The sequence below is a fragment of the Typopeltis vanoorti genome, chromosome 8 (genome assembly GCF_054136105.1).
Source record: "Typopeltis vanoorti isolate ZY-2024b chromosome 8, IOZ_Tvanoo_1.0, whole genome shotgun sequence".
NCBI lineage: Eukaryota > Metazoa > Arthropoda > Arachnida > Uropygi > Thelyphonidae > Typopeltis > Typopeltis vanoorti.
In genome coordinates, this window is record NC_143556.1 from 72,140,834 (window position 1) to 72,161,424 (window position 20,591).

Sequence of the window (20,591 nt, forward strand, 5' to 3'; positions counted from 1 at the left end):
AGATACTTTCAGGCGCAAACTTTGTTTGCACACACTTGGATAAAGGATTAAACTAAATTTATTATATGCTTGTAAGTTCTATATCCTGGCTTTTGAACTACACTTTGCTACTAAGCTTTTAATTGGTGTGATGCTGAACTTTTGGAGAATGTAGCACAGAATTTACTTGTAAATAGCTGAGATATGTATATAGAGAAGAAGAAAAATGTTCAGTTAGAGAAAGAGAAAAATACTCATTGTTAGGGGTAGTTGTTCAAAGTAAAAGAAAAAGATATGATAATTAGCATATTTAATTGGGGGTGAGGGAACTCTTTCCTAAATCTATTGTAAAAAGCATATTTTTAATGGTGCTCATGTATCTATAACACATTGAGATTTAACACAGGCCAAACAGAGCTAATCTGCAAGAACTTTCATATTGCATACTGTTAGGGAGATATTTCGCAATACTTGTACTTCTGGATATCATATAGCTTGGCTCAATCTTCATAGTCCAGATATGTGTGTGTGTGTGTGTGTGTGTGTGTGTGTGGGAGGTTCTTACTATTCTGATCACCTTAAAATGAGATGTTGTTAGTCATAGACATTGAACATGTTTCAGCATTGAATCCTGACTAATTGGGTAAGATTGCAACTAACAAACATTGTAATATCACTGAGAAGTTTCCTAACATTTAGGTAATCAGTAAAACTGGAAATGCAGTGGGATTTACAGCAATTATTAAATGAAATTAAAAACATTGTGGTAAGTAAATTTCACAACCATGAATTAGCAGAGTGTATATATACATATATATCAGTTGTTTTTTTTTTTTCCTCCAATAAAATTATAAGGGAAAAACTATGTTGTAATTATTATGCTATTGTAGTGATATAGTACACAGATCATGCCCCAATAAACAATACATAAAAAAAATTCTTTCATGACCTTTTTCAAGAAAGAATTAATTAAAATAAACTGTAAATTACAAAACAAATAACTGAAACTGTAAATTAAATTTAAATAAAAAAAGATAAAAAAAAATTAACAAAAATCTAACTTATTTTAAATCTGAATGTGCAACTTTGATCTTTTTCAGATTAGAAAATATGGTCCAGGCATTTGCACAAATCACTTCTGCCAAAAACCTAAATCTTTTTAGATCTCTCCCTCGCTCTGATCACCACCTCAGCAGTTTCTTTTTTAAAAAAAGTAAAATTACCTCTTTTGGTTTAACTACTTTTATGAGACCTTGTGCATGGCTTTGCAATTTCACAGTATTTGCCCTGATTGATAAAATAGCTTTAATGACTGATCAGGACATATTAAACTGGCATGCAATATCAGCCACTCTTCATTTTTTTTTTTTTTTCAGTTTGTGCAATGGTGTGAAGTTTCATATTCAAATCTCATTAGTTTTTTTTGTTTGAAACAGATTCACTAGAATTCATTGATGATGGTCTCTTTATCATTAAACTATTCTTGTGTTTACATGCATTAAAGTTATTAAAAACAAGAAGTCTCCCAGAGCTTTGGTAAATTAATCCAATTATACTTGCTGAGGTTGGTAGAGTGCTTTATAGCCGATACTGATTCTAAAAATAGTCTCTAAGACCAATAACGACTTCTAAGTAATAAATACGTTTTCCTCCATCTGATCCTATGTGAAGGGGTATCCAGAGCATGATCTGTTAATCCCAACTTGCCGTACAGATCATGAATGTAAATTTTGTGTTCTTCAAGGGAGATGTTAACTAATCTACCAGTCTGTCCAAAGTAGGCCAAACTGCAGGCACAAGGAACTTTATATACTCTAGGATGTTCAAGAGGATGCAAATGATCTTTAGGAGAATGTATGAAATTAGCTAGCTGAATAAAAGGTTTGAAAGTGGCATGGAGATATTATTTGCAGAGAACTTTGACTATATTTTCTGATGTATCCTTAACATATTAGATGGGAATATGTTTGGCTGTGATCCTGTGTGTTAGTTATAGAAGGATGGGGGGGGGGGGGGGGGTTGCATGCAATATTTTATCTGTTTTATACGGAGTGTAGTCATTGGCTAAAAAAGTGTTGCAAAGTTCCCTGAGCTCAATTTCAAGGACTGTGTCATTTGAACAAATAGTCTTGGCTCTAAGCAAATGTTTTGAGAATGCCATATTATTGGGAGGGATGATGGTGTGATTGTTTATGCAAATACCTTTCTACATGAAGGATAATGAGCCATTAGGAACTCATGCCACTAGTTTATATAAAAAAAGGAGAGACGACTGTTACTTTTATTTTTTTTATGGTAACATTTATTATTTATTATGGTGACACTTATTTTAGGGTGTTGGCTGTTAAGATGAACCAAAAATGTATCTGTGTACCATGAGGCCAAACAACAAAGACATCAACATAGAGCAGCCAACTATTGGTTTAACACATTTAAATTTGGCTGTGCTGAGTGCTCTTCAACAGCAAAGCTGTTCCCAACTACATCTACGACAAAAACGCATAATGATGAATCTATTGCTGCAGACACTGTCAGAAGCCACAGTCAATGCACTTAGTTGTGGGCATAACTTTGCCATAGTGCCCAAAAAAGTATTAATTTCTGAAAATTATGACTAGTGTAGAATGTGGTATCTATAATCTTATATCCACACTGGACAATAATATTCATTTGGATGTAGCTAGTATTCTAATGAAATCCAAATCTCCCAAGAATAATATTCAACCTAAAGAAATATCACCACTTAAAACATTAAAGATGCCAAGAAATTATATTCTTGGTTTCATCCTTTATCAAAGAATAAGCAAACAAAGTTTGCACATGAAGTAACTTCACATCAATTGCCTCAGTATCCTATAATGCAAAGCACATATCCTTATGGACAAGTATAACTATGCATTATGGGAAGGTCCACCAAGACCCGTTTCGACCTTTATTGAGGTCTCATCAGTGGGAGCCAGACCCAAAAGTGATACCAAAGTTGAAGTAATGCCAAAGTAATGTTTCCATATACAAGTAGTCAAAAGGTGTCACATCACACCTTATTACTAAAATACTCTGGATTAGAGATAGATTACATTTGGATAAAAGATGAAACCAAAATATAATTTCTTGGTATCTTTAATTTATAGTATAACCAAGTGAAAAATCTTTCAACAACTTAAAAAGTTGTATAGGAATAAGCAAATTATTGTAACTAAAGCTGAGAAGGGAAAAGCTATTGTTATTTTGAACCAAGCAGATTACAACAGAAAAATGAATTTTCTTAAGACTCCTCGACTTATCAGATCACAGACTAGAAACCTACAAAATTCCCCCCCCCCCCAACTCCAAAAAGTGTATAACTTATTAAAAAAAATTTACATCTTGGCCCAAAGAAATTACCAAAAAACTCAAATCTTATGTCAAACCATCTGGTATATATGGGGGCCCCTAAGATTCACAAACCTGATACCCCCTCCCCACCTTCCTATAGTCAACAGCATAAACAGCCCCACCTACAAATCATTTATCCAAATCACTTTCCTCCCTTACAGGCAACTCTCCCTCATCTATTAAAAACTCGGCACTTTAAAACATAATAAAAAATGTAACTGACAGATTCTGATATCATGGTCAGTTTCGATATTACTTCACTATTCACTAACGTACCTCTGACAGAGACCCTTAACCTCATTAAACCACATTTCCCTTCTGATATCACTGAATTATTCACACTCACCACCATGTATGCAGGTTATTTCCTATGGAAAGGAAAAATATACAAACAGCTGGATGGGATTGCTATGTGCCCCCCCCCCCCCCCACCACTCTAGTTAACTTCTATATGGAACATCTTGAAAACCATGCACTGCTCAACACAGCTACACTTATATCCTTATATAATAGTTTGGCTGCATCATGTTGATGTATTTGTTGGTTGGCCTCATGGTCCAGACACATTAAATACATTTTTGGTGCATCTTAACAGCCAGCACTCTAAAATAAACATCACCATAGAAAAAGAAAGTAAAAATTGTCTCTCCTTTTTATATAAACTTTTTATATAAACAATCACACCACCATCCTTCCCAATAATATGGCATCCTCAAAACACTTGCTCACAGAGTCAAGACTATTTGTTCAAATGACACAGCCCTTGAAATTGAGCTCAGAGAACTTTGCAATACATTTTCAGCCAATAGCTACAATATTGCATGCACTTCCATCACCCAACACACAGGATCACAGCCAAACCATTCCCATCCCATATGTTATAAGGGTACATCAGAAAAAAATATTTTTAGAATCATCATCAGCTATGAAGCACTCTCCCAACCTCAACAAGTGTGGTTTGGTTAATTTATCAAAGATCTGGAAGACTATCATTTTAAGAGCTAATAGCCTGACTTCTCTAAATTAACTTTATGGTTATCCAACCCATAGAAGGCACCATATAAGGACATTAGTTCTGTTGTCAGTTATAATTTAAATTTTTTCCCCTCAATTATATAGTTTAGTGCTTTGTGTCTATCAGTTATAATTGTGACCAGATGGTGTTGTTTATACCATAAAGCATTATTATGAATCATCATTGACACCTAAGCCTTTCTATATGCATGGAAAAGGTGTTTACTATATTCCAGAGAAGAGATTGTTGTCGAGCATATGCTCCACAACTCTTCCCTGGGAATGATGCTGTTTAGAAAACCAGCAAATATCAGTGAGTTTAATAAATTGTTTTTTTATCTCCCTTGGTGTTCCTTATATTTTAAAGCATTATGAATTAATAACACCTAAGCCTTTCTATATGTGTGGAAGAAGGTGTTTACTATGTTCAAGAGAGAGAAATTATTGAGCATATGCTCCACAAATCTTCCATGGGAACTACCTCTCGGAATGTGCTGTGTTCATTTAAATCCCCCATTAAAAGGAAATAGGATAGTAATTGCAATATAACATCATCAAAGTCATCCTGAGTGAGATCAGTAGCAAGAGGTAGGTAGATGCAGCATATTGTTATAAGAGATATGACTGAGAGTGGGATGGCAAATGCCTCTACTTTGTATTAAGTGAGACTTGCTGGAAGAGGGTAGAGTTGCCCATAAGAATGCTGACTCCTTTGATGGCATGGCCATTCTTCAACCTGTCCTAGTGAAACCCAGTGATATCCAGCTTTATGAAATATAGCCATCAGGTATGTTCTTATAGGCAAAAGACATTGGTTTATACCTCTGCAAGAACACCTTCAAGTCACTGATGTTTTGATAGAAGCCACAATAATTCTACTGTAGAAATGTTTTCATTATTTATTACTGGAGGCACTGTCTGGCTTCCAAATGCTGTGAGTCCTTGTTTTTCATTCACCTTGGATTTTTTCATTTTGGAAAAATGGACATCCAGTGTCCATTTCTTTTTCCTTGGGACAAATATCCAAGATGTCATCAAACTGGCCTCCCTCTAGGGCAGTACTTCCTTTTAAAAACAAATTTAAAATGTTTTAAGACTAAGTATGCCATGAATATAAATACAATAAATATTATAATATATGTCTGTATTGTGAATTTTTTTTCGAGGGGGACTGTGAAATATTTTAATTTTTCCAAGGGGGCCTTTACATCCATAAGTTTGGGAAGCACTGCTCCTCTAGGGAACCAGTTATATTAATCATTTTATCATCTTGTGAGGGAACAGAGATATCCATTCCATCCACTGATGGGTCTGGAGCCATGTCCTTGATTCTCTGAAGTACACGTTCCATTATTTTTTTTTTTACTAGTCAATGGTCATGTAGCAGGTCATCAGGAGTGAGCACATCAATTTTCATATGGGCTCACTCAATATATAATATATTAATAAATTTAGTTTAATCCTTTATCCAAGTGTAAGCAAACAAAGTTTGCACCCGAAAATATCTTCAGGACTGAGGTAAGGTAGTGCAACACCAGGCAACTCCGAGCAAAGGTGGACCAAGCTCTCATCACTCCTTGTCTCAGTATCTCCCATAATGCAAAGTACATCTCCTTGCGGACATGGATACTGCTATGCATTAAGGGAAGGGCCACTACCCAGACCGGCTTCAACCTTTATTGAGGTCTCGTCAGTGGGAGGCAGACCCAAACGTGGCGATACTATGGCAGAAGCAATAGGAGAGGTCATATTTACCTATAGGAGTTGCCAAGCAGCAAGTATTATATCATTCAGAGATGTTGTCATTGTGAGAAAGTGAGCCCAACATATGGATTAAGACTGACACCTTTTTTTTTTTTTTTTTTTTTTTTAACAAGTTGACTTCTCAGCATAAGGTTTACCAGATGTGTGTGTGTGTGGCTACTTTTGTGGTAAATGCCTCTTTGCCTCCTGACAGAGGGTACCCTGCCCAGTCTTAATTTTTTGTTATTTTAACCTCCTTTTCATCCTTCCAACTTTGACAAGCTTGGGAGTAAGCTGGGCATCTCTCTCTCTCTCACAACTGGGACATTTCAGTGTTTTGCACTTACAGCCTTTGTTCTTATTATCTTTACTGCCACATCAGGCATAGATGGATAGACAGTCTGTGAATGATCACACTTGTGACATTTAAACAGTGCAAAGGATTTGGGCAGTTGAGAACTAGCTTTGACAGATGTTGGTGGTTTAGGTGTGTTGAATGTAAGGATGATATTTCTGTTAGGAATTAATTACTCATCCCTATATATATAATATATATGACGATCCATCTTATGGATGTCACTCCTTGGTCCTTCAATTCAGAGCAGATCTCATCAGGAACAATGAGGAGGTCCCACTCCAATATTACTCCTCTAGAAAAGTATGAGGTCTGGTGGTGGTGACCGTAATTAGTATTCCTCCAATAGATGTTTTGCAAAGAATTGCTCTGATTGTGTTAGTGTTTTGTTGTTTCTATAAGAATATTTCCTGAACAGAGTTGCTTGACTGATTTTAGAGATCATGCCAGCCCTTGCAAACAGCTCTGAATGAAGAAGAGCAACATTTTCTTGAGTAGACTTTCATCTGTTGAATGCAAGATTAGGAAAAGTGGTAGATTTGATGCTGCTTCTAATGTTTTCTGTTTCCTTTGGTTCTCTATTGGTGTTGAAATGGTTTCTGAACATGGTTGGAGCTTGTTGAAGGTCCCTGATAAAATATAAGGTAAAAAATTATTCATACTCAAAGGGAGTTTGTTTCAGTACTACATTTCCCCACCCACCACAGAGCCATATACCTTCTGGCAAGCAATGATTGCACTTGGGAACGGAATGCCAGGGCTACCCTGGATGCCATAACATCAGTGCAGCAAGTCTTGGGCCCTGTCCTTGGACCATGTGGAAGGAAACTTACTACAACATCACTGACCTTTGCAGCAAGTCCATGGCTAGCTGATTAATCCTGGCTACACTATTTGCTTCACTGAAATGGGGGATAAAGTAGTAATGAGACTACCAGGATCCTCTTTTCCAGATGTCCATGGCTTTCATTGTGTAGTACACATGGAAGCAAGGTGTTGGAGCTCAGATGTTGGTCTGGAAGATAGATTAGTATAAAAGACTCAGGAGCAGTACAATAACAAATATGGAAGAGAAGCATATAAAAAGAATAAGAATGAAAACCATCACTGGAAGTCTCCTCTACCATAAACAAGAGCCTCACATTAAGGGGTCACCCACCAAAAAAAAAAAAAAAAAAGGAGATAAAAGTCTACCAAGTCTACTCTCAAACAACTAACTTCAATCAAATGGCTTCAAATAACTGACTTCCATCACTTCAATCCTCTCTAAAATCAATTGTCAACTTTATCACCACAGGTCCCAGTTAATCAGCAGCCACCAGTATGGATTTCACCAACTATGATCCATAACTGACATCTTAGTCAATATCAACCATGTGCCAGGGAAAGGTTAAGAGAAAAATGCCACTGCTCTTGGCATTTCCAGAGTTTCTGACTGCATCTGGCATCAAGGTCTGCTAAACAAATTGCAATCTTAGTCTACCTACCACCATTTGAAACTGTGTAGCCAGCTTTTTCTATGGTCATTCACTGCACATCATGGTGGTGGCTCACTCCTCTTCAAGAAGGAGCCATCCACCATAACATTTCCAAATATTTTGGGAAATGTAATAGTTATATTCTGCTGACTAAACATTATTTCCAAACAATTACCAGCTGCAATTCTTCACAACATTGATATGCTTAGAAATATTAAACACAGAAACTTAAACAGACATGAAATAAATTTATTACCTGTAAAATTTTCACCTACATATCATAGGCATCCTCAGTACATTGATAATGGAACACAACATAAAACTACAATTAAATAATCAATATCAAAAAGTACCACTATAACATTAATAGAACAAACGATCAGTAAAATTTCAATTATTTTAAAAAAATTACAATAATATAATAATCAGAAATTTGCATGAAAATGATGCAATAATACACCCCACAAAAGGGGATAACTGAAGGTCATTGGATCTGTTAGTTAGGTCACTGTAGAGAGGTCTCACAACTCTTTATATAAGCACTTTATGTTTATTCAAGATAGCATGCTCTGCTAGGCCAGACTGTTCCGGTTCATGGTGGTGGATATGCTAGACTAGCCAAAGTTAAGACAAACCACAGGAGCATGGGATCTGGTAGACACCTGGAAGGTTGAGTGGAAAAAGCTGGTCTTCAGGTGAAGAAGAGAAGATATAAATCTTCCTGACCAGATGAAAGAATACTATAACATTAAAAGGTTTTAGGACTCTAGAATCCAACTGATATTTTCAGATTTAGAGACTGGTTGTCTAAATCTCAAGTACAAGGCTTTCTTAATAAAAGATTCATTAAAACCATTTTATATAAAAGGATTTGATATAATTCAATTCTTGTAAAAGGTCTTCAAGTTGAACAAATATTATGAGCAGCATTATGTAACAAGGGTTTGATAGTTCCAATCTTTTGATTAGGATGATGATGAGAATTAGCATGGATGTAACAATAAGTATGAGTTTCTTTTTAAAAAATGGGAGTAGAAACCAATTGTAAACTACCATCTGGTTAACAATGAATTAAAATATCTAAAAAGGCTAAATGATTGTTTTTTCCCTTCTTTTAAAGCAAACTGAATTCTCAGATGAATCATTTATTTTTGAAACGAATAGTTTTAAATCTGATGAAGAACCTTTCCAGATTGCAAATGGGAAGGTTCTTGATCAGATACATCATCTACATATCTGTACCATACATGTTTAGGAAAAACATATTTAAGGAGACTATCTTCAAAATGCTCCATGTAGGCATTTTTAAGGGTAGGAGAGATAGGACTACTCATGACTGTTCCTTCAACTTATTAGTATAATTGGCAAAGGCAAAACAGTAGTCATACATGATAAAGAATATTTTAGAAAGGTTTTCTTAATGCTATATGATTTCCCTACTTACTGTCCCTCACATATGATTTGACTTCTAGCCAAGTCAAGTCAATTAAACTAATTGATAATATTTCTAGTTGAGAAGAAGAATTCAAGGGAAAAAACTACAAATTTTTCATGCTCATTTGCCTAGATTATATGGCTTTCCCAAAATTCATAAACCAGGTATTCCATTTAGACCACTAGTAGATTATATTGTCGTGACGTTCTATTTTCATTTTATGTTCTAAATCCGCCATCTTGGTTCAAGTCACTCTTATCAATATAACAACTAATTGCAAATTGATCACCGATCCAAAAGTAGGGAAATTTATAATTATACTGTGCCACCCTATTTTTTTAGATTAGTCTATATAAAATAGTAGGATCAATTCTTAATTAAGTTAGCAGTCTCCTCACTTATTTAGGCCGAATTATTTACTATTCCACTTGGGGTTCCTGCAAGATTCGAATATTTATGAACGGTGCAATAAAAAGGAATTCAGGCAAACACAATATTTAGATTAACAAAATAAAACATTTAATATATGATATATATATAACAAATACAAGAATTCTGCTTTAAAATGAAACAATACAATCAACTTAATACATCTTGCTAAGTCACTCATGCCAATTCAATGTTCTAACTTTCACATACAATTCACAGTTTCAAAATCACAAGCTTTCTTAACTCAAGTTAATAAAACTAAACTTCTTATTTAATCAGTCTCCACATATCTATCAGCTGTACTTAATGTTTAAAATTCATAGGAAGCACTAATCAAGGTAGACAATATTCCATGCAATCTTATTCCGGACTTTGAACTTCGAAGACATGTTAATGTTAGAACAAACAAACAAGTATGACTACTCTTACCAGATAGAATCTTCAATACATCAATTAATTGTGAGCACACTTATGAATTAACTTATTTACGTTAGCAGAACATATAATAAAATTCTCCAACGATCTAACTGAACTACTGTTAATTGCGCTTCACTACTCAAAAAAAAAAAACACATCAATAAGGCACTGATATCTTTCCTTGTTTACTTTTCTGAAACTAGTTAATTTCAATATAATTCTTCTCAGGGCAACATAGAATTAAGACGTAATCCTAGACTAACTGGAACTAATCAGAATTTTTCATTGAATGTCCAGTTCTTTATTTATCCGGATACGACATTAATTTTCCTGTACAACACAGCTGACTTCACTTGCAGCTAAGTATATGATTCACTATGTTTTGGCTCATTTCTAAACACTATTCTCATGAATTTCTGCCCTAGAGAACTTATAATTTTCTTCCACTTCTTTTGCTTGTATCCTACCTTCCTTCCCGCTCCGCAAAAACTCCCTCTCTCTCTTATTCAAAATCTTCTCTCTTATATAATATCTTTCCTCTCCTTTCAGTCCGAAGGTCACGCTCTATTCCTCTCGTGCTTGTTTATTTCATGCGTCTCCATGACAACAAATGAACGCAAACATTTCGCTAATGTAATACAATGCTCTACAACTACATGAGTGATTACATAACGTTACATTTTCACAAATAAGAATAAACAGAATATTTAAGCTACTTAATCAGCTTTTTCATTACGTATAGAATTAATTATACTAATACTTTTCGTTACATCATATATATATTTTAGTTATTATAAATTCTGCACATATTATTACTTAACAAATTAATAGTAGGTTAAATTTAGAATAAATATTTAAATAGTAATCCTAAATTAAGAACTAATAAATAATTTTTATACAAATCATGATTAATACATAATAAGCAACGTTAAATTTGAATGAAAAAAAATAAATTACACAACGTAGTTTCATTCACAATTTAACAATATCAACTGTACCACATAAAGTTTCAAAATACTTGTCTACATTATTATCTTCACTGACTGAAAAATCTACTTCTCATATCAAGAACTCCCTAGATTTTAAAACAAAAGTTTGTAATCTAGATTTAAAACCTTCAGATATTTTATTTAGTCTTAATATAATATCTCTTTTCACAAACATTCTTTTGGCAGATACTATTAATTTACTTAAACAAGATTTTTCTCCTGATATAATCACTGTTTGACTCTGTAATCCAATCTGGTATTTCAGTGTATAAGATAAACCAACAAGTTGAAGGAACAACCATGGGTAATCCTATCTCTCCTACCCTTGCAAATTACCTTGAAGGCTATTTTTCTTCTTGAAGAAGGAATTATTAGCCTTCTTGAAGACATTTCTCCTAAACCTACAGTATGGCACATATATATAGATGATATATTTGCAATATCGAAAGGTTCAACATCAAATTTAAAACTATTCGTTTCAAAAATAAATTGAGAATTCAGCTTACTTTAGAAGAGGAAAAAAAACAAACAAAAAAAAAAACCAACTAGTTTTTTTATATATTTTAAGGCCTACCAGAACATGCCATCTCAACTAACTGTAGAGTTTGGTGGCAGAAAACTAAACTTTTACATAGAAGTAGATTTCTTATAGGGTGCTTATATAAAGAGAGAGTTGTGAGACCTTTCTACACCAATGTAACTTAAACAGATCTGATGGTCTTTGATTATCTCCTTTATGGGAAATATTATTACATCATTTTTATGCAAATTCCTGATAATTATATTATTGTAATTTTTTTAAATAACTGAGAATTTTTGTGACCATTTGTTGTCCTATCAATGCTAGAGTGGCGCTTTCTGAAATTGATTCTTTAATTGTAATTTTATATTGTGTTCCATTATCAATGTAATGAGGATGCCTATTATGCATAAGCAGAAATTTTACAGCTAATAAATTTATTTTACAAAAAAGTGTAAGTTTCTATGTTTAATTTTCTAAGTATGTCAACTTGCATATTGATGTCCTTAGAGGTTCTACCTCTTGAATATGGGATCTATATATGTATAAATTTTACAGCATGTAGACATCTTTGTTAGGAAGACCTAGGAAAAATGCCAAACAAACCTGAATTACCTGTATGACAAAATAAATTGAAATTATCTATATAGAAGAAAAATTTGTTATGTAAGATGGCTTCTCATTTTACTGTACTGATCAAGATGTTTTATATGTTAACTGTTTTAATGATACCTGTTAATGTGGCAGCATCAGCTATAGACACAACCAAGTCAGGATGCTGACGAAAAGCATTCAAAAGCATTCCTCCATCATCAGAAAAAAGGAACACCATTGGAATGTTAACATCATCTTTACCATCTCCAGACATAGCAAACATTGGAGAAGACTGGGAACTAGTACCTGGATGGTTATCTGGAGGGAAAAAAAAAAAAACAATTAATACCACAAAAGTGTATATACTTTGCAGAATTTTCTTTAATTCTGTAATGTTTGTTTAACTGCTTCACTTCACTATCAGAAGATGACATATAGGAATAGTTGTCTGAAGACAAACTATGGTATTTAAAACTAGTTTAGAAAGAGATGGTCAATACAACACCAATGAATTTTTTGCAGTCCCTATGAGTTTGTCAACACATAGGGATTGCAGGAATAGTTTATCAGTAATGCAACTTGTTACCAGACATCATCAAATTCCTGATATGTACCCTAAGGAAGTATACATGTAAAATTTATATCATTACTGATATAACATTACACTTCCTAACAACATTAGCAAGTTGTTAGGAAATAGACAACAATTTGCTCCAAATTAATCTGTCAGAACTCCAATACCATAATATTATGCCTCACGGCACTGCACCTTATGATGAACCACTCATATGACAGTACATTCGCTCATGCGATGGTTTTAGTGACATGATGCTCCTGTGAATCAAGTGTTGCACAGCTGTTGTGAACTATTTGTTTACAACATCACTGCTTGTTACATCTCTCTCTCTCTCATGTTCTGGTGTTTCACTATGAATTATTAACTGTTTATTACTATTATTTTGTTTTAATAATGGCAGATAAAATTCAACATAAGGATACTGTTGCTTCCAGTGAAAACAAAAAGATGTGTAAATCAATTACATCAGATATTGAAATGATTAAATTTAGTGACAATGGTACTCGTATATCAAGCACAGAGATAGGCTGCAAGCTAAACTTACCTTGCATTACAGTTAAAACACAAAAAGTTCTTATGAAAAGTGGTACATCTGTTAATACTACAGTTATCTGTAAATGTGACAATCTCGTTACTGAAATAGAAAAACTTTTAATGATGGAGACTGACAACCAAATTGTTTGGAGTGTTTCCTTAAGCCAAGCAATTCAGAATAACTTTTTTTCTTTGCATATCTGATGTAAATAAATACTTTATTTAAGCCATTTATGCATATATATGACGACTTAAAAACTTTATGAAACAATTACATGCATTACAAGTGGGGAAAAAAAATCACTATGACTGACATCTGGAAATTAGTGTCGTAGTACCAGGACATGCTTGTATTGTCAGATCTTATATTTCTGTCTTCTAAGGCACTTTTTACTGTATCAATTCACCTACATCTTGGTTTCCCTCTGGATCTTTTTTTGACAATAAAGTATTTGTTTTGCTAAATTTCCCTCTGCCATTCTGTTTCAGTGACCATACTATCTGAGGTTAACTCTGCTCACAAACTCCTGAATGATAACCATATCATGTTCCTTCCTAATATCCTCATTTTTAATATGATTCTGTATTATTTATAACCCAGCTCTTAGATCCATAGGTTAAAATTGGTTTGAACATTGTGTATACAGCTAGTTTAGTGATTTGACTAATTTTTCTCTTATTCCTCTTACATTTATTCAGGCAATTTCCTGACAGCTAATTGTTGTCTATTTCCATATTTAATTTGCTGTCTTCACTAAACATTGTACCTAAACAGATGAAATGTTTTACTTGTTCTATAGGTTCTTCATTCAGGATGTAGCTGATGCTTTCAGTGTTCCTTCCTATTTTCACACTCTTTGCCTTTATATTGCTAATTTTAATTCCAAATTTATTACAGCAGTTATTCAGTTTAGTCAGGAAATCCTGCACACTTACACTGGATTTATGAAGAGATGTTATACTCATAAATAAATCAAGTGCAAGTGTGCAGGATTTCCTGACTAAACTGAATAACTGCTGTAATAAATTTGGAATGAAAATGAGGAATAAAAAGACAAAGATGTTAAAAACAGAAAGGAACATTGAAAACAGCTGCATCTTGAATGAAGAACTTACAGAATAAGTAAAACAAAGAGCTGAGATTAATATCTCCAATTCTGATATCAGTTTAATGCCACTTTCTTCATAATGTGATCCATATAAATTAAGAACAACAGTTCTTAATTTATATGGATCATTTATATGGAAGATAATGTGCATCCTTGTTGCACACCTGATTTAACATCAAACCATCTTCTTGTACATGCTTCAAATCTAACTGCTGCCTTACAACTTAAATTTGGATCTATGTATCTAATGTCTCCCATTATATAATGGGACATATATAATGTCCCACTTACACCATATAATTGTAGCATTTTGAACAGTTTTCCTTGGTGCCTTGTTGTATGTGTTTTCAAGATCTACAAAACTTAAATATAGATCACTGTTATATTCTAATGATTTACCAGACAAAGGATTTAAACAAATGCTTTACAGTAAAAGAAAACTAATACATTTTAAATTCCTTGATTCACATTTGAGTACTTAAAATAAAGAATAAACTTTGCTCTCTTGTTGATCTTTCTTTACTGAAATTACCTTTTTTATTTACTTTCAAGTAGCAAATAACTGATGGGATTTTCATTATTTTTGTTTGTAGAGATTAGTGTTACTGTTGTTTGGTACTCGAGGCAATCTGAGGATGAGTGTTGTTATCAGGGTTATGTACAATCAAAGAAATTTTGATGCCATCATTAATTTACATTTGGTTGTTTTTATAAAAGTCACGCATGGCTTTTTAAATTTTCTTTTGCATCATGTTCTTGTTTGATGTAATAGTTTTGTGCCTTTCCAATCAATCCTATGGTACATCTCCAGAGCATGATCAGAAAGGCCCATTTTCCATAGTGGATAAAATGGATATGGTTTTTGTGTTCTTTTCTGATATCTACTATATGTCTGGTATGGTTACATGTACACTTAATCTAGTGTACTTCTAGATGTCAGAGATCCTTGGATGTGCTGAATAAATGCTTTAGTTTTATAGGCTGATTAAAGGCAGTTTTAATGTTGTATACTTTCCTAAATTTCTAATTTTTCTGGACGTACCTTTAATATAACAGATATAGCTCTACTGAAATTGTTGGGGTTTTAGTGTATTATCTTTTTATTCAGCACATTGTCAATTTTCTTTTTGTTATATATTTTTTTCCTTAAGGGTGGATGCACAGCAGACATAAAAAAAAAACAACTCAAAAATGATATCTGCCATAGGAAAACAGGTCTTTCCAATCATGCTATGATACCATAGGACTGATTGGAAAACTACTATTACATCAAACAAGAACATGAGAAAATTTAAAGAGGCATATGAAACCTTCAAAAGTCAACTAAATTTAAACAAGAATGTTGGTCTCAAAATAAGTTTTGGTCAATGCATGTATGCAGATAATGCTCATCCTCAGACTGAATAGTACCAAACCACAGTAGCAGTAATCTCTAGAAACAAAAATAATGAAAAGCCTATCAACTATTGGCTACTTCAAGTGAAAGAGGGGAAAAAAAAAAAAAAAGGTAACTTCAATAAAGAAAGATTAACAGCAGGAGGACAAAGTTTTTTTCTTTCTTTTCTTTTTAGGATTTGAGGTTAAAACACATAATTATGGGTCATGCAAAAAATCAACATGGGTAGCATGTGAATGATTACCTTAATATAAGGTGGCAAGATTAACTAAACAGGTTTAATAACTGAATGTCAAAAATATGAATTTTCTGATTGGCTGATGTGATTATCTTATTTATTTATTTTATCACAAGAGATCAAGCTAGGCAGGTTAATTAGTTTTAAGCATGATGTAGCTCACAAGAGTACAGTGCTAGTTGCTTTAATATAGTGTGTACAAACACACACACAATTCTGAAGATGACTTTAATTAAAGGTTAAAACTTAAAATTTTAAAGTTACCTTAAATGGTAGACAAGTTCGTAAATTAATATAACGAGCAATGTTCACCATTTATGAGGGTGGTCTGAAAAGTTCTTGGCCTCGACCATAGATGGCAACACTATCAGCAAGATTATTATTTTTTTTTTCTAAGTAGGTACACATCTGTCATCAGCCGGTTGTTCAGTGCCAAAGAAGACAAAGCTGGTTCCATCAGCAGGAAAGGTCATGACATCAGTGTTTTGGGATGCTAAAGGCATTTTGTTTATTAATTATCTTGAAAAGGGTAAAACAATAACTGGGGAATATTATTCCGATCTTTTAACCAAACTAGATGAAAATATTCGTGAGAAAAGACTCTGTTTGCAGAAGAAAATAATCATCCTTCATCATGACAATGCACATGCCCACAAAGGTTTTTTGACAATGGAAAAATTAAGGGATCTGCACTATGAATTGTTGGAACATCCACCCTATTCCCCAGATTTGGCTCCCTGTGACTTCTATCTCTTCCGAAAATTAAAACTCTTCCTTGCTGGTCAGCATTTTTCTTTGAATCAAGAGGTGGTTGCAGCTGTAGAGGGGTATTTTGCAGATCTTACTGAGAACCACTATAGGGATGAGATAATGATGCTGGGGCATTGCTGGAATAAATGAATTAGTCTTAAGGGAGATTATGTTGAAAAATAAAAATAATTTTGAAATTATAAATTCATTTTTTCATTGTTAGGCTGAGAACTTTTCAGGCACCCTCATAATTACACTGAAAGAAAGTAATAAATTTTAAAGATTTATAACTTCTTTTTTTTTTTTCTAGGTGTGGAAAGATTTTATCTTTCTAATACTACTAGATATGTAAAAGGAATCAAATAGAATAATATTAATAAAAAAATAGTTCCTTTATATACAGAAATCTCTCAGATTACTTAACTGCCACTGGCTAGTATTATTATTCAAAATTTCCAGGTGCTACACTCGAATTGGAGCCTAGACCAGGGTGCGAGACATTGTAATAGTTATTAAAAGATTCAAGTAGCAATGGGTAGGTCATATTAGAAGTAAAAAATGGAATAAAGATAATATATGAATGTTATTCTAGAGGAAAATAACTACAGGATGACCAAAGAGATATGGGAGGAGAAAAAGAGCTCAAGATAGGATAGGATGGAGAATATGGGAGATATTTGACTAGCAGCAGAGAGAAAAAGGCTGAGGAAGAAAAATAAGAATCTCTTTGATATATTTATCATTATATAATAGCAGTAAAAATAATTAATGATACAGTATTACTTACATTCATAAATAATACATTGGTTGAAGGAAAATTATGAAATTTTTGTGTTGTATATTTTCGTAATGAATGAATTTTTTTCAAAATTTGAAATGGTTTTTGAAACACTTAGCAAAATCACAAATTTGTGTTTGATAAGTGACTTATCAAAGTAACAAAATAAGTGACTTATCCTAGTTCATATTGACCTAATTAGTAACACACACACACACACACACACACACACACAGAGAGAGAGAGAGGTGCATGTCCTCAGTGAGTTAAGTGCTTTCCTTTAAAATGCTATGTATCTACTTAAGTATGAACCAACAGCTTTATGACTGGTCTGTAGTATTTTAGAATGAAGCAGCAATTTACTGAAAGGAAGAGTGGATAGAGCATGTGATGATAGTCAATCAGTGTTGTAATGTTTGTTTCAAATTCAGCAGAACTATAAACTGTTTTTTTTTTGTCCTTATTTATTTTTTTTTGGGGGGGGGGATAACATTTCTAGTTGAGAAACTTGATTAGCAAGTTACTTCTTTCTTACTCAATTCTCCTTAGAGATATTAAAAGCAAGTAATCATTTTTTAAAGACAACAACATAGGAAAGATCATGAATTCACAACAGTTAACATAATAAATTTAATTATGCATTTCCAATGATTTAATCATCCACAATCACAAAAGAAAATTTACTGTATTAGAAATAACTGGCAAACTCATATATACTTAGAAAAAACAAGAATAAGTAAAATATTTTAAAATATTGTGCATGCTTAAATATGGTTGAATTTTCATATTACTTTAGGTGCTAGTGTGGAATATGAAATATTCCACACTAGCACCTAAAGAAATAAGGTGTGATATATAGAAAGATATTTATTTATTCTGAACTTTCTGAGAATTTATCATCATCTGCTTTCCAAAGAAAGGCTTCAGCCTCTGATGGAAGGAGTAACAGTAACAACAAATTACCCAAATTCATATTTATACCTGGAGAGTATAGGTAACTACTGAGAAATGTGTTTAAGACTAGTTTCATGTTTAGAACTACGTGTTTCATAGTCTAACTAATATAACTTCTTCCCCCCCCATTTGAATTTAAAAATGCATTATTGAATTTAATAAATTTTTTCAGCCAATTAGTAAACTAAATGGCATATGTTTCATGTGCAAACTGTTTCTACTTTTTTTTAATTAAAAAGTAACAAATTATGTGATATAATGCATTCAAAGTCTTTGTAAAAGACTTACAAATTTAATAACCAGATAACAGTTAATAAATACACATTTATTAACAAAAATATATCATTAAACTCTGTCCATTATTAAATAACTGCCCATCCATGGTACTATAGATTAACTAACCTCTCATGGATGGGTTACCCATAAAAAAAAATTTCAGCTTCTATATTGAAGCCATTTTTAGGAGTATATATACAGAATATATAGAAACACAAGCTTATAACAAAGTGAATGGTAAACGGTGATAATTCTGTTCACCAATCATAAGGTCACTTCACTTACCTTCTAGTTTTTTTTTTTTTTTTTGAAGGGGGGGGGGGGGTAATTAACAAAGAAAAGATCTGAGTTCAATATTACTCTTTAAAAAAAAATGAGCATGTTCATGAATATTCAGATCTAAGGTTCTAGATTAGGCACTATATGATAAAGAACAACTTGGCAAATTGAGAACCTGGTAGAAAGAACATGCTAAGACCATCAGTTTGTAGACTTAACACGTAACATGCAGCCATTATATCAGTTGGAGTCCAGCAATATATGAAACAGTGTTGGAGGAGATCAGATAGCAGCTAACCAAATTCTTGAAATCCTGGAGTAATGTTTAATAAGGTTGAGAAAAATTAATAACAGGCAAACTGGCCAGAAGAACACATGCAATTGAAAGCTATGATACACTATGCAGATAGGATTAAACCCCGGCAGAGTATTAAACAGGTTTCAAAGAAGCCAAGTTACTTTGCTATGACAGGTCATTGAGCCTAATACACAAGGAAAAATTAATAATGGTCTTATATACTTTCTCAAACTTTTTTTTTCTTTTTGTCACACCAAAATTTTGTATGGTGTAACAGTTGGGTTTCATGCTAATCGTTCCTGTGGTTAATGTATAGCATGTTCTGAAAGACTTAAGACTTGATTTTTCTTGGTGTAAATATCTGCTGTCATTTGAGTTCCTCTTGTCTCATTAAAATAGATCTTCCTGTTCCACAAATGTTTGAATGCAACAGCTACAAAAGATTTTGTAGTTTCTGATAAACAGAAGGCCTGTGAGCAAAATGTTGAGAAAAGGAAGAGAACTTTGCTTTAAAAGGTCAAATGTGAAATTTATTCATTTATGTTGGTTGTTAAAGTGGCCAAGGTTCAGTAAATAATAATAAGTAAAATTAAAAAGGGAAGAAACATTACTGATTGCTATTTATGAGGATGAGGCTCTCCCAAATCTTGGCAATAGAGAGAGAGTCAGTCAGTCATTCTTATTTGAATTTGTGCAGTTTGGAAGTGCTTCAGCATTCTCTTTACACAACTGCTCAAACTTAAACTTGCACTGATGTAAAAGATAAGTATTGAACCATAGGATATCATGGTCAGTGTCCACTCCATACTGAGCAAACTAGCATGAAGTGGACTCTTACAGGTCCATCGACAAAATTCCTGAACCTGTATGGTGAGTCCCTATCCCATATATTGGCAGAAAGCTAAATCAGAGTATGAAAAGAAATTAGCCATGCAAGCTAAAGGCAATCCAAAAGAATTTTATCTTTATGCTGCAAGCAAAAGAAAGAATGAATGTGAAAGAATAACTTTATTGAATATAGATGATACTTGAGTGTTGGAAGCTAACGAGATTGTTCAATTAATGAGTGAACAA

At 33.2% G+C, this 20,591-nt stretch overlaps 1 protein-coding gene across 1 annotated transcript in view; it reads right to left on the reverse strand.

The window, feature by feature from the left end:
- The window catches only part of LOC150104094 (ER degradation-enhancing alpha-mannosidase-like protein 3), a 391,801-nt gene that overhangs the window by 6,035 nt on the left and 365,175 nt on the right, over nucleotides 1-20,591 (reverse strand). Inside the window, 1 exon segment of the mRNA XM_090396397.1 lies at nucleotides 12,467-12,646. Coding sequence (XP_090252523.1) covers nucleotides 12,467-12,646 — 180 coding nt within the window.